The 14749-nt window shown below is 40.0% G+C and overlaps 1 gene segment (V, D, J or C); it reads left to right on the top strand.

Moving 5' to 3' along the window:
* Positions 1–11976: 11976 nt before the first annotated feature.
* Positions 11977–14749, top strand: part of LOC140460454 (Ig heavy chain C region-like) — a 32145-nt gene continuing 29372 nt past the window's right edge. The window contains 2 exon segments of the C gene segment in view: positions 11977–12076; positions 12203–13849. Coding sequence covers positions 13795–13849 — 55 coding nt within the window.

Below are 14749 nucleotides of genomic sequence, written 5' to 3' on the forward strand. Positions count from 1 at the left end.
TGCCTTCTATAGTTTCAGAAAGCCTCTTTCCACAGCTCATAACGAAGATGACCAAATATGAGTTAATTTGCAGGTGCCGATACTTTTAAAGTGAGACAGGTTTTGTCCCCAATTTGCATAATGACCTACTTATGGAAAGAAGAATTGAGAGGTTAGTCATTCACCACGCCTTACTTAAAAATAACAACGAGCTAATTATAATGTATGCCGTCATCTTTTCAGCTGGATTCCAGCAAATGTGAGAGCGATTGGTCTTTATACTAATATCGCAATTGAACAAATAGAGAGTCAATGATCTCGACCAAAATTGGAGCCACTGAGAATCAGGTGAAAAATCAATGCTTTGCGCCATTCCTGGCAAATGGAGAATGTTTGGAGTTGTCGGAGATCAGTAATCTCAGCGCCAGGACATCTGTGCTGAAGTTCTTCAGGGCAATGATCCTGGCTGAACTATTTTCATCCGTTTCATCAATGACCTCCCCTATACCATAAGATCAGGAGCAGGGATGTTTACTGGTGACCGCACAACGATCAGCACCATTCATAACTCTCAAATACTGATGCAGTCCATGTCTAAATGTACCACGATCTGGATCCATAGCACGTTTTGGGCTGACAATTGTTAGTGAAAGTTCCTGCAACTCTAATACCAGGCATTGATCATCACCAATAAAATTACCCGGAGACATTCAGTGATGTTAACTTTACAGGGTCACCCAATATCGACAACCTGATTGTCACCATTGACCAGAACCTGAACTTCTCTAGTCATATAAGTACAGTGACAGCAAGAACTGGTCAGTGGTCAGAAGTTTGATTCACTAACTATAGGATGGTACGTTGCCTCCTTGGAAGGGAATGATATTATGATGTGGGTGCGGAATTCCTTCTCGGGAAGATGGCACTTTCAGATGTCACTGCCCGTATTGGTGCTAACAACATAGGCATGAAGAAGACTGAATCCTGAAGACAGATTTCAGCGAGTTAAAAATGAAATTTAAAGACAGATTCTCAAAGGCAGTAATCTTTGGATTTCTCTCTGCCACGTATCAATGGGTAAAAGAACAAAAGGAGTGATTGGTTCAAAACGTTTTGAAGAGCAGGTGTAGGAAAAAGCGCTTTGGATTTCTGAGGAATTAGAATGGATTCTGCAGCAGGTTAGGTCGGTGGTATCTGAACCTGCTACATCTTCACTGGTTAGTCTTCTCAGATGCTGGAGATTCAGGGTCGAGAAGTGTGGTGCTGGAAAAGCACAGCCAGTCCAGCAGCATAAGAAAAGCAAGAGAGTAGATTTTTCGAACATGAGCACTTAATCAGATGAAGAGCTTATGCTCAAAACGTCGACTCTCCTGTTCCTCGAATTCTGCCTGAAAAACCATTGGGTACGAAGTGGTAATAGCTAGATGTCTTGTTGTGTCGATGATCATTGGATGGATCTCAGAGCATTTGAAATCCACCAAAAGTACCAGCAAATTCGGTGAAAATATCATGTGATAATTGATTCCGTGTTGAATGAGGCAGAGGTGCAATTTAGACACGAATACGTTTATACAAGTATTTGATGTATATGTATGTACATTTCTCTCTGCATGTGTGTATATAGAGTCATAGAGTCATAGAGATGTACAGCACGGAAACAGACCCTTCGGTACAACCCGTCCATCCCAACCCAATCTACTCCCACCTGCCAGCAACCGGCCCATATGCCTCCAAAACCTTCCTATTCATATACCCATCCATGCTTCTTAAATGTTGCAATTGTACCAGCATCCACCACATCCTATGGCAGCTACTTCCATACACGTACCACCCTCTGTGTGAAAAACTTGCCCCTTAGGTCTCTTTTATATATTTCCCTTCTCACCTTAAACCTGTGCCCTCTAGTTATGGACTCCCTCACACCAGGGAAAAGACTTTGTCTATTTATCCTTTCCATGCCCCTCATAATTTTGTAAACCTCTACAAGGTCACCTCTCAGCCTCCGACGCTCCAGGGAAAATAGCCCTAGCCTGTTCAGCCGCTCCCTGTAGCTCAGATCTTCCAACCCTGGCAACATCCTTGTAAATCTTTTCTGAACCTTTTCAAGTTTCACAACATCTTTCCGATCGTAAGGAGACCAGAATTGCACGCAATGTTCCAACAGTGGCCTAACCAATGTCCTGTACAGCCACAACATGACCTCTTAACTCCTGTACTCAATACTCTGACCAATAAAGGAAAGCATACCAAACGCCTTCTTCACTATCCTATCTACCTGCGACTCCACTTTCAAGGAGCTATGAACCTGCATTCCAAGGTCTCTTTGTTCAGCAACACTCCCTCAGACCTTACCATGAAGTGTATAAGTCCTGCTAAGATTTGCTTTCCCAAAATGCAGCACCTCACATTTATCTGAATTAAACTCCATCTGGCACTTCTCAGCCCATTGGCCCATCCGGTCCAGATCCTGTTGTAATTTGAGGTATCCCTCTTCGCTGTCCACTATATCTCCAATTTTGGTGTCATCTGCAAACTTACTAACTGTACCTCTTATGCTCGCATCCAAATCATTTATGTAAATGACAAAAAGTAGAGGGCCCAGCACCGATCCTGGTGGCACTCCACTGGTCACAGGCCTCCAGTCTGAAAAACAACCCTCCACCACCACCCTCTGTCTTCTACCTTTGAGCCAGTTCTGTCTCCAAATGGCTAGTTTTCTCTGTATTCCATGAGATCTAACTTTGCTGATCAGTCTCCCATGGGGAACCTTGTCGAACGCCTTACTGAAGTCCATATAGATCACATCTACTGCTCAGCCCTCATCAATCTTCTTTGATACTTCTTCAGAATACTCAATCAAGTTTTATGAGACATGATTTCACACGCACAAAGCCATGTTGACTCTCCCGAATCAGTCCTTGCCTCTCCAAATACCTGTCCCTCACGATTCTCCTCACTTCTGTCTACTTCAGACCCTGTTTGGTCGGTACCTTATATCCATTGACTTATGCTGAAATAGAGACATCGAGGCCAATAAAATAGTAAAAGTCCAGTCCCTCAATCTTGGGCTGAAGTGTGGTTTATCCATCGTTGCTCTCCCTCAATGGCTATAACATATTTTCAGCAATAAGGGCTTAAAAATTCACGCAATGCTCCAGGTGAGGTCTAACAAAGCTGCTTTACAAATGAGGCCACACTTCACTACTCCTGCATTCAAATCCTCTTGTAATGATAACTGAAATTCGATCAACCTTTCTAATTGCTTGCTGCCTTCAGTGCATAATTGGGAAGGGCACCCAAAGCCTTCTGTTCCTCTTCTTTTACAACCTTTCATCGTTTGACAAATAGTAAGCACATTGTTTCTTTCCATAAGAGTGGGTAATCTCTCATATTCCCAGGATATTTTCAATCTGCTATTATCTGATCATTGTTTTAACATGAATTACCATAAGCTCGCGGGCGATTTTACTTCGTGCCTCCAAAAAACACAACAAATGTTTTGTGATTAATATTTTCTGAATATTTTAATTTTTATGTCTGTGAAATCCTTGGTTTCATTTTCTTTGAGCCGTCAGAAAAAAAAATCCCCTGACATTGTCTATTTGATACATAACATTCCAGGAAAAGAAAACTTCCTTCATGCTACATAGAGGTGTTGGTCTGATCAGCCATTTCAGACCATCTGGAGATATCAACCGTGATCTCGATACTTTGCACCTTTCGTTATTTCCTGTACGTTGTTTATCTCAGTCCACACATTCCAATTTTACATGGTTGGGCACAACCTTGACCAGAGACATCTATTTTAATCAAGAGTCTGGAACCTGCTTTATGCTGAAAGGGGGTTCGCTCCTAATTTTCAGAGCTTTTTTACTTTTTGGATTTTAAAGAAATAATATTCCATCTGTATAGACGCCTCAATCGTTCGATTGCCTGATACAGATGAGTACTTCCATTCGTGCGGTTGAATTGTCATTCTTTGTTCAACAGGGAGGAACAGTTGTTAATCTGTCAATAATATTTGTGTCTCTAAAGACAGGCAACAATTGAGAACCTGTATTTTATCATAGAAACCTGGTTGTTGCAAAACATCATCAAGTTTTGAGACTGCAAAATACTGATCAATTTATGACACGATGAGCTTGGATCAGCCATCTGTGAGGTTTCAATAAATTGTAACATGTATTTGCATAATGCACGTTATTGTGCTGATTAATATTTCATATTTAAATTCAATGTTCTGCTGTGTCTTTTATTTGTAATACTTTTAGGAATTTGTCAAGAATAATATTCATTGCCATAATTCTACTAAAGATGATGCTTGTACACTTACACAATGACTGAATGATGTTGATTTTGGTTGAACTCCGAAACACATTTCTGATTTTTTTTGTTTTAAACATCTGTTTTACAGGAAGGTATGGCAGAACTGAGATGACTATCAAGCAGATTTCTAATGCATTTCCTAATTTACTTGATTCAACAACTAATTGCTTTGAGAGCAAATTCTGGCTGAGACACTGAGCTGCAATCTGAATCAGTGGAGTCTTGTGCAACTTGATTTCTCAGCTGTATCTGCAACAAATAGCTGTCAACCAGATTGCAATTGACTTAAAGTGAACTCAGTTGCGAGGGACATAATACACAACAACTTCGTGGCGTCACGAAATATTTGAAAGTACTGGACACAGCAAAGGCTATTTTTGCTGCCAAAGTCCATGCAATAGTTCCAAATTTAAATGCTCCATATCTTTCCAGTACAAGCGCTTCCAGAACAACTACATTGCTGTCAACTTCCAGCAACACAGAACCCTTCCCACATGCATCCTGCCCAGGAATATAGGGCAATACAAAAACAGAAAATAGCACAGCATTTGACTGCTGTTAGTCATTATAAACAAAAGGAGGGCAATCTCAGTGATACAGGGGAATTCAGTGAGTGTAATGGTATCAAGTGGCGATGTCAAGATCCTTTCTTGTTGCAGATGGTTACTGGCTGACCGTGTGAGGTGCTAATATTTGTCATTTCTGAGCCTAAACCTGGGCATTTTCCAGGTCTAACTGCATTTCGTCACGTGTGCCTTTTCGTTTCTGAGGAGTTGTGAATTGTATTGAACATTGTGTCTTCTTCAGAAAACATCACACTTCTGATCTAAAGATGATAAATGAAGTAGCTGAAGATGGCTGAATATATGACATTACTTTGAGTATTTCCAACAGAGATGTTCTGGAGCCGAAATATCTGCCATCCAATAGCCACAGCGATCCCTCCTTTGCAATAGGAATGATTGGAACCAGTGGAGAGTTTTGATTCTGATCGATTTCAGTTTTGCGAGGGCTTCTTCATTCTACACGCGATCAAAGGTGGCCTTGATATGAAGAATTCACTCATCTGCTTCACCTCTGGAATTCGGCTCATTTGTCCATAGTTGAACCAAGACTGCACTAACGTCAGTATCTAAGCAGCCTTGGCAGAAGTCATTCTTACTGCAAAGCCATTGGTTCTTTTTAACTCTGCTGAAGAGCTGTACCATCACATTTCCAGTGATCAAGAGTTTACTGATTGGGTAATAACTGTTCGGAATGGATAAGGAAATAACGAGGCAATGTTCATCATTGCTGTTTAGATAGCATTATTTCAGCTTCACCAGAACAACTTGGATCGTGGGACAACAGGTTTTGCAAAATTGAGTGCATTTGGAGGAACGTTGTAAGTCCTCATTGAATTATCCGGAGCCTCCAGATATTTGATGCTATGATCAAGAATGAATCGAAACTGAAGACTGGCATGTTCGATTTCTGGGGCCTCTGCCAGAACAGAAATTTAAGAAGATTACTGACCACCTTCTGAAGGGCAAGAAGGAATGAACAATAAGTGCTAACCCAACCCTGTTTACATATCCCATTAATTAATCAGTTATGAAATAGCAGTCCTTCAATTTTCAATGCACATATTTACTTTGACAGAAATAGACAAGGTGTGTTTGGGATGACAATAAGCTGCAAGTTTCCTTCCGAGCTTGGACTAATATTATGTTCTCTCACGAATTTTAAGAAGCTGCATTGGAACTTTCTGACAGAAATGTGGGAGCTTCTCCTGATAGTATGAAGTGATTCAAGAAGCTGTCAGTCCATTATCTTCTCAGGAGTAATTTGGAACTGTCGCCAAAACAGGACGGACAGTCTCACTCTTGTATTAATGTCGAGTTGCATTATCAATGAAAAGAAAACGCTTATTACTCGATCTAAAAGACGTTACGTAGCCCATGTGCAGCTCGTGATAACTGAGGTGCATTCTTCCCCTTAGGTATTGATTTGTGGCAAATTCTCAGTTGTTATAAATTGAAAATATTGTTCTGGAGGGTAACTGATGTGAGGAACATTAGTTATTCATTTTACGGGAGCGGGAAGGTGGAGGCAATAAGAGAGAAGAAACGAGCTAGTTCCTTCTTTTAGTTCCCTTATGATACAGAAATATTGGGCCATTTGTGGCATCGGGGCGAACCCGACTGTATGTTGCGGTGAACACTGCATTTATTGATTGGCTGAACTGCAGTTATTATTTATGTTTAGAAAAGTTAAACATTTGAAACTGTGTTCATGCATCTGGTGGACTGCAGTTGTTTGGTTTCTTTAATTGCAATCTCGCATAAAATATATCAAGTTGTGTGCATGAAGTAATGACGGTCATTAAATATACAACAGAGCTTACATTTATATAAGTGTTTCCCTGTCTCGTGCCGACTACACAGCTTCACAAACAACGTTTATTCTCGTAGGCACTGCAGTGAAAGATATATAGTAGTTACATTGTTTTAGTATCGACAACTAATTCTAAATATTATTTCCTGATACATTTTTTTATGCATTCCATGTTTAATATTCTTCCAGCACCACCCAGAATGCATATTGCATTCAAAATTGCTCTAGCATTATTAGGAATTCTAAGCGTTAGTATACAACCATCAAAACAACCTGGTGTGGATTCTGAGTAGAGACCAATTTATGTGCATTCTAGCGAAAATGTGACACTTCTTCTGCTTCAACATGTTTTGTGGACTAATGTAACTTTAGGGTTATGTGTGTGCTTTGTAACAGTATGAATAAGTTCTCGTAGAAGATAGAGGAAATTTAGAGAGAGTTGAGAACCCCCAACTGACTGCATTCACAATACTGTAAAAGACTCTGCAAAATGTGTCAATATTAAACTGTAAAACCTTCATATGTGTTGTATTAATACGTTCATTTAGAATACTAGATCTGCTCCGTCATTCGAGCATTGCTGACATGTCTCTCAACCCCATTGTTCTGCCTTCTCTCCATAACCCTTGATTCCCTTCCTAATCAAGAAACTAAATCTGTATTAAATGCACTCAATGATTTAGACTCCACAGACATCTGTGACATGGAGTTATACCATTTTGTTGAATAAATTCCTCTCCATCTCAATTTTGAAAGATCGTCCCTTCACTCTGAGGCTATGCCCTCGGGAAATTATCTTCTGCTCATCCGCTGTATACAGGTTTCTCAGTATTCGGTAAGATTCACTGACACTCCAGCCTTATTCTTCTAAACAGCATTCCGCTCAAAGGCAGAATCTTCAACTGATCTTCAAAACGTAAGCCTGGTATCCAGTGGATCATTTATGCAAAGCCTCTGTGGACTCCCTCCAATGCCACACGTCCTTCGTTAGACAGTAGTCCAAAACTGCTCACAATATTCCAAATGTGCTCCTAATGGACCCTTATACAGTTGGACTTCCAACTCCCGTCATGCTTCAGATTTCAGAAGTCATTCCCCATTTAGGAAATATTCCTCATCTTGATCCTTCCAACCAAAATTCGTAACCTTACACTTCCCCACATGATGTTCCATCTACCACTTCTTTGCTCATCCCCCCGACAGTCGAAATCCTTCAGCACAATCCGTTTCCTCAGCATTTCTTGTCCCTCAAACTATCATTGTATAATCTGTGACGCTGGCAATAATGCCCTTAGTTTCTTCGTTTCGATCATTTATGAATAAAGTGAATAGTTGTGGTCCCAACACTGACCCTGCAGAAATCCAGTAGTCACTGGCTACCATCCTGAAAATGACCTCTTTATCCCCACGTTTTATCTTCTGCCAGTCAGCCAATTCTCCAGTTATGTCAGTGAGTTATGTCAAACACGATGGCTCTTATCTTATTTATCAGGGCTCTGTGCTTGTCAAAATCAAAATACATCGTGTTTACTGGGTCTCCTTTGTCTTATTTGCTGGTTGCCTCGTCAAATAATTCTTTCAGATTTGTGAGGCATGGCTTCCCATTGAACAACCCTATTTTACCAATCACACGCAAGTGTTCTGCAATCTCACGTTGAATAATGGACACGAAAATCTTACCAACGACCGAGGTTAGGCTAACCAGCCTAAATGTCACAGCTTTTGAGTTAACTAATTCGTTGCAAGAGACCGGGCATTAATAGAATACCATTTATCTCTTTCTTAGATAAGCTTTCTTAGAGAAGCAATATAAAATCACAAAGCCATTATGGCTTTAATTAGAACAAAGAACAAAGAAAGCTTACAGTCCAGGAACAGGCCCTTCAGCTCTCCAATCCTGAGCTGATCCAAATCTATTGTCTAAACCTATCGGCCAATTCCTAAGCATCTGCATCCCCCTGCTCCCCACCTACTCACGCATCTGTCCAGACATATCTTAAATGAAGCTACCATGCCTGCCTCTATTACCGCTGCCGGCAGCACGTTCCAGACACCCACTGCCCTCTGTATGAAGTACTTGCCGCGTGTATCCATCTTAAACATTTCACCTCTCACCTTGAAAGCATGACCTCTCGTTATTGAATCCTTCACCCTGGGAAAAAGCTTGCCTCCATCCACCCTGTCTATACCCTTCATGACTTTGTATACCTCAATCAGGTACCCCTCAATCTCCTTTTTTCTCATGAAAACAATCCTAACGTTTTCAACCTCTCTTCAGAGCTAGAACCATACCAGGCAGCATCCTCGTAGAACTTCCCTGCACCCTGTCTAAAGTATCCTATACCCTGGAATATTTAATTGCCAATCATGACCTTCTTTCAACCAAGTCTCTATGATTGCAATACGTCATACTCACAGGCACCAATCCAAGTCCTAAGTTTATCTACCTTACACACTATACTCCTTGCATTAATGTAGATACACTTCAGGTCACCAATTCTTTTGCATTCATCTGATCTGCCTACTCTTCCACTTATTAATGCTATCTTTATGATTCTTACATCTCTAATATACATATCACTGTCTAATTCTCTTCTCTTCTGGTTCCCACTACCCCTGCCACATTAGTTTAACACCTCCCCAACAAGTAGCAAAAACTCCCCCAAGGACATTGGTTCCAGTCTGTTTCAGATGTAGACCGTCCATTTTGTAATAGTCCCACCATCCCCAGAACCGGTGCCAATGTCCAACAAATCTGAACCCCCTCCCTCCTACACCAACCCTCAAGCCACGTGTTCATCCTGCCTATTTTTCATTTCGACTCTGGCTATCAAGTGCCTTGTGTAGTTTCAGAATATTCTCCTGAATCATTGGAAACAACGGATCAGACTAAATTCGATAGAAGGCTGAGTTTCAGCCCTGGTTTAATTAAGACGCTATTATTGAGGAAATCTCTGCAAATAATGAGTGACTCCCATAAAATGAATCATTGCGATCCAGGACAAAAGATAAGACACACTAATTAATAATAAATCCTATTATCATGACGTTAATAAAGTGCAACGTTCTCACATGCAGAGAGATCTGGCTTTCAGAATGGACATTAATCAAGAAAGTTAAATGAGACTTATGTGTTTTTGTGACAGCAGTGCGCTGCAACAGTATAACAGCTTCTGTTATACAGGGCATTGGTAAGATAAAAATCAGATATATTTTGGACAGTGTTGGTCACTGTGCTTATGGAAAGGTTAATGAGAAAGAAGAGAAAATAGGGGAGAGAGGCGAGGTGTGTACATTCTGGAGTTAAGCAGAGAACAGAGATCAGTTGATTGAAGCATATGGAGTGCTGAGGAAAATAGGCGGGGTCGATGATGAAAGATTGTTTCCTTTTTTGGGGGAATAGAGAAAAAAAATCATAGTTTTAACACAAAGACTTGCCCACTTCAGACAGACATGAAAGGGAAATAATTGCTTATATATTTGTGAGTCTTTGGAATGCTCTTCCACAAAGATAGAGTAATCAGAATGGTATTAAATATTTATAAGGATAGGTAAATGAATTCTTGATTTCATGGGGATGAAACATTATTCAGTATGCAGGAATGTGGAGTTGAGGTTAATTTCAGATCAGCCATCATCTTCTTGAATGCTGTAGCTGGGCTAGAAATGCGGGGGTTGGGGTGGGGGGCATTCTTGTTGCCTCTTCTGAAGAAATAAACGGATAATAATCAGGGAGAAATTAGATATTACTCAGTTTCAGCCAAGCAGCCACAAGAACTCCGATTCCCTCCACTCCACCTCCACATGGAAAACAGCATGCGATGATGCTGAACGTTTTGCATTAAAACCGGGCAAATAGAATACACTGAAAATGCTAAACAACGTTTGCAGTCTCTGAGAAGAGCAGAACAAAGTTAAAACTTCACGCCATGTGTTTTAATCGGAGCCCATCTGATGAAATATCATGATATGAAACTACAACCCTGGTAAAAGTTTTCACAGCATCATAACGCTGTCTGCGAGGGTGTGCCTGCTTCCCCCGACAAAGATTTTACATTTAAACGTATATGCACGGCTCCTGTTTACAGCTTATGCAATCTCTCGAAGTTCTCTTTCTCGATGCAAATATTTTCCGCCTGTTCCACATATTATGTCGGCCAACAATTGCAGTTCTTTGAACAAAGAAAGCTCGTTTTCCATGTAATCATCATATTATATTTCCACGTCAATCAACATTCTGGATAACCGTTGGTGCAAGCTTTGAAATCACAGCATACAAACTCTTTGGTGGGGTCAAAAGCTGATCTGTGATTATAGTGTTGGGATTTATCATTTGCACCATTTTGAATTGATTTAACAAGCATGACCTGGAATTTCATTTGACTCTTTGTGAAATCCTACCAAGCTCTAACATTATGCTCAAAAAGAAGCCTTCCTCAATGAAACAAGACACTTTTAACAATTCAACGCATATCGAATCCTGTTTTGATTAACAAATGGCAAAAACATTTTGCACTTGTTCCTGAGTTCTGTCTGCTGCTTTTAAACTCAATCACACCAATCTATCAATATCGCTTTGATCTTCTGAATTGCGAGCCATATTTGCAGTTGAACAGAACATTCAAGTTTCAGCAGCACCATCTCGAAGATTATACCCAAATGGATTATGTCAACGTGACGAGAAGCTTCTATCCATTTTTAAACAGGCTGAATTTCGTCTCTTTTTTCGTGTTTTCTCTGTTCTGAATTCTTGAATTGACTTCACTAACCAGTTTCAAATTTTGAATTCTGCAAAATCTGTTCTTACGTTCATAGCTACTAACAGTCAAAGACTTTCAAATATTGACACACATTTCATGCGAAATTTTCAAGGAACGAGAGACGCCAATTGAACCTGATGTTTCTAATTTTATGGTTCTTGCGAGCATTGCATGCATACATAAGACGCGTGGCCACTCGGTTGTCAGAGGTCACCATGTGTGGGTTTCAGTCTTAATTATTTAAGTGCCCCCTTTGTTCATGAATTCGCTGCCTGAACTTGACAAATGTTCACGGATATGAAATCAAAATGTCACCAAGTTAAACACAAGGAAATAAGCACATGCTGTTAATTTCTCAATTCTCAATTGATGCAGATTTCCATGATGTGATGTTGGTTCGTCTGCATCAAGCTCAGCCCATCACAATTCGTGAGTTAGCATCAACCTGATTGGTTTCTCGCTCCACATGATGCAAATGAGCAGAGTCTCCCGTGGTTTATAAGGTCGGTCCTCCGACACACACTGTTACACAGAACAGGTTTTAATTCCAGCATTGGCTGCGTATGAAGTTCTGTTTGTTGGTGCAGAAACAATGAATATTTTCTTGTTTTCGTGCCTTTTAGCCTGGTTACCAAGTAAGTACGGTTTTTTATAGATGTTACTCGCATGGAGACTGTGTTTTTATTATTGATATGTCCTTGTCTGAAACTCTCCCGATGAGAAATAAAAGTCATGTATTAAATATATTTTTCTCTGCACAGATGTCTTTACTGAATGGGTTGAACAAACACCGAGAACGGCAACAAAGGAGGCAGGCGAATCACTGACCATCAATTGCGTCCTAAGAGATTCCAGCTATGCATTGTGTAACACGGGCTGGTATTTCACAAAAAAGGGCGCATCAAAGAAGAGCTTATCAACTGGTGGACGATACTCGAAAACAATGAACAAGGGATCAAAGTCCTTTTCTTTGCGAATTAGTGACCTAAGAGTTGAAGACAGTGGTACATATCAGTGTCAAGCGTGTAGTTATCACAGTGATAAACCTGATCTTCCACCAATACAAAAACACCCTCAGATCTTCCAAGCAAATTTGCCTTGTTTTGTCTTGTCAACGCTCAACATGCACTTTGAGGCCACTGTTCAGGATACAGAATAGCAGGAGTCAAGTTCTAAAAGATAGTTAACAAAATTCAGCAGGGAAATTCAGAGAAGGTGCACTTGGATATTCAGTGCAGTTGTTGAACTTACAGTAATGTGCGAGCATTTGTTTTTGCACTGGGATGTATCACTGTGACAGCTGTGACTACCACAACAATCGAGAACTTGACGTCTGTAATACAGAAACTACCAGCACACATTGTTACCAGAACCTCAAACACTTTGATTTATTGGTTTACAGGATGGCCAGCTATTCTGGAGTTTGGATGGATATCAAATTTGGTTTTCTGAAATAAATGTGAGAAGGTGCACATTGGTAGGAATCCAGATTGCAGTTTGTGCATCGACTTGGTGTTTTTGTATGAATGACAATGGGAAGTTTTTGCATTGCTGTATGTGACTGTGTTACTGTGCTACCACAGTGACGAATCTGTGATTCCCGCAATACAGAAACGTCCTGCCACATGTGAATCCACTGCTCATATAAATTATTATCTGCATGCTTAAGTACCTCATGCTGAAATATTTTTTGCAAATTTTAGTGCCTGGCAACTGCCAAAGACCGATTTTCATACTTCTTTAGCTGATTATTATGCGACTGCTAAAATCATATTCACAAAGCAATATAGATAAATATTCAGGATTTGAAGAGTGGCTGAAAATTATAAACGTGCCTGGGAATACATTATATAAAGGGAGTGATTTACGTCACACTTGCTGGATCAATCAAACAATATCCTGGAGCATTTGAAGAATCTTCACTTATGTTTGCAACAATGGATTTCTTGTGCTGGTGTGAAACAATGTGTAGCTGGGATTGCACAGTGACACAAGCCAGAGCACAAACCTCTCGGACAGTTATTCCTTTTTCTGCTTCTGATGAACATGATTCCAAAATCGACTTTCTCTCATGAATGCTGCTTCATACAGTTAACATCAATTCCAATTCGTTCCATTCTGGAATTGTATACAAGTTTCCCGTTCATTACATATCAGCATGCTAACGCTTCCAATGTCACCCAAGCTGGCATTGGAGATAGTCGGTAAATGAATGGATTTAAATTGTTAATAAATGAAGATTTGTTAATGCTGTGAATATATATGGAAAATAGTGGAGAGGATTTGTTTTGGTATATTGATTCTAGGACTTCTGCTTCACTGACACTTTTTGCATGGCGTTGAATGGGAGCTGATGGACTGTGACTACAACATATATGGAGACGGCACCATTCTGACTGTGAATCCTGGTAAGTGACCCTCTTGCTACTTATCGCTACGATTTTGCAGTTTAGTTATTTTTTTAAAAAAGTTTTCTCGTTAAAACAGGCTCAACTGCACAACGTGAGATTCAGAACGTTTACTAATCGACATATTTTGCGTGCTATAATTTATGTGTCTTCCATTTCAAACTCATTTGCAGATTTTGTTTGAGCAAATTTATGCTAATATACAAATATAGACGTAAATGTAGCTGAGAACAAGCCAATACAGTATCTAAATGTTTAACTTGCTTGGCATAGAGTATATAAGATTTTATTTGCGCAGATGATGGCTTAGCTGTTTAAGCAGGAAACTGCCCACGATGTGAGGCTGTCCTAAGGCATGCCAGTGTGTCAATGGTATTCAAAACTTCTAATCTGAACAACTAATGCAAGTATAGATTGACGAAAACTTTCTGCAAACATTAATGTTTTGGATTGTGTCCAAAATCAATGTTTCGAAAGACAAGCCTCATTATTTAACATAATTTCGATTACATTAACATTATCACAAAATCAGCAAATGGACCGTCCAATTTTGAAACTGGAACAATTGTAGCTCACCAAACGTGGGCTTGGTAAAGGTTGATTGCAGCTTAAGTTCGTCTGCTCCAGTTCCATAAAATGGTGAATAATTGTGCACTGATTTTACCAGAGCCCTATTTCAGACAACTAGCGGAGAGTAATTTCTCTGTAATTTAGCACGAATCCAGATTATCTGAAACATGCTCTCCCAGATGCATGTCCATCTGTGGATCGAAGTTTATTGTGTTTAAGAGGGAGTCAAATATTTGAGAACTTTGAACCCACTATAGCTTTAGTGTAAAATGTTTACTTGACATTAAAGTGGAAATCATGTAGCCCATCTATACGATATTAATTCCTAGC

This window comes from Chiloscyllium punctatum, chromosome 36 (genome assembly GCF_047496795.1).
Source record: "Chiloscyllium punctatum isolate Juve2018m chromosome 36, sChiPun1.3, whole genome shotgun sequence".
NCBI classification, from domain to species: Eukaryota; Metazoa; Chordata; class Chondrichthyes; order Orectolobiformes; family Hemiscylliidae; genus Chiloscyllium; species Chiloscyllium punctatum.